The 525-nt window shown below is 49.3% G+C and overlaps 1 protein-coding gene across 2 annotated transcripts in view; it reads left to right on the top strand.

The window, feature by feature from the left end:
• add3a (adducin 3 (gamma) a) overlaps positions 1-525 on the top strand; it is a 79,318-nt gene that overhangs the window by 67,743 nt on the left and 11,050 nt on the right. For both annotated transcript variants that reach the window (XM_016295229.1, XM_016295228.1), the window contains exons 6-7: positions 97-246; positions 379-522. In XM_016295229.1, the coding sequence (XP_016150715.1) occupies positions 97-246; positions 379-522 (294 nt within the window). The remainder of the gene's footprint in view (positions 1-96; positions 247-378; positions 523-525) is intronic.

Raw genomic sequence — 525 nt, 5'->3', positions numbered from 1 at the left:
CAGTTTTTTGGGTTTTAGGAGGGTTCAATGTCTTTAGCCTACATTTTTACAATCATCTTCAGTGATAAACTCCATTGTGTTTCTTTGGTTCTCCAGGTGAAGGTGAATATTCTCGGTGACGTGATCGATCAGGGCTCCACCAACCTGCAGATCGACCCGGCTGGCTTCAGCCCTCACGCTGCCATCTACTCCGTGAGACCTGATGTGCGCTGCGTCATTCACATAAGCACACCGGCCACTGCTGCCGTACGTCTCCGTCCAGTCACACCTGCTTCTGCTCCACATGCTCTATCAACAGTTCCTAACTAATATGTAGCTGAAATTTACTTTATAACTGTGAATCACCATGACTTGCATTGATCTCTTCTGTCATGTCAGGTGTCATCTATGAAGTGCGGCCTTCTGCCCATCTCTCAGGAGGCTCTGATCCTGGGTGACATTGCCTATTACAACTACCAAGGCAGTCTGGACGAGCAAGAGGAGCGCATAGAGCTGCAGAAAGCCCTCGGACCATCAGCGAAGGTG

The sequence above is a fragment of the Sinocyclocheilus grahami genome, unplaced genomic scaffold (assembly GCF_001515645.1).
Source record: "Sinocyclocheilus grahami isolate Dianchi unplaced genomic scaffold, SAMN03320097.WGS_v1.1 scaffold332.1, whole genome shotgun sequence".
Classification (NCBI taxonomy): domain Eukaryota; kingdom Metazoa; phylum Chordata; class Actinopteri; order Cypriniformes; family Cyprinidae; genus Sinocyclocheilus; species Sinocyclocheilus grahami.
The sequence above is the reverse complement of the archived record's forward strand: the minus strand, read 5'-3'. Positions and strand labels throughout refer to the sequence as shown.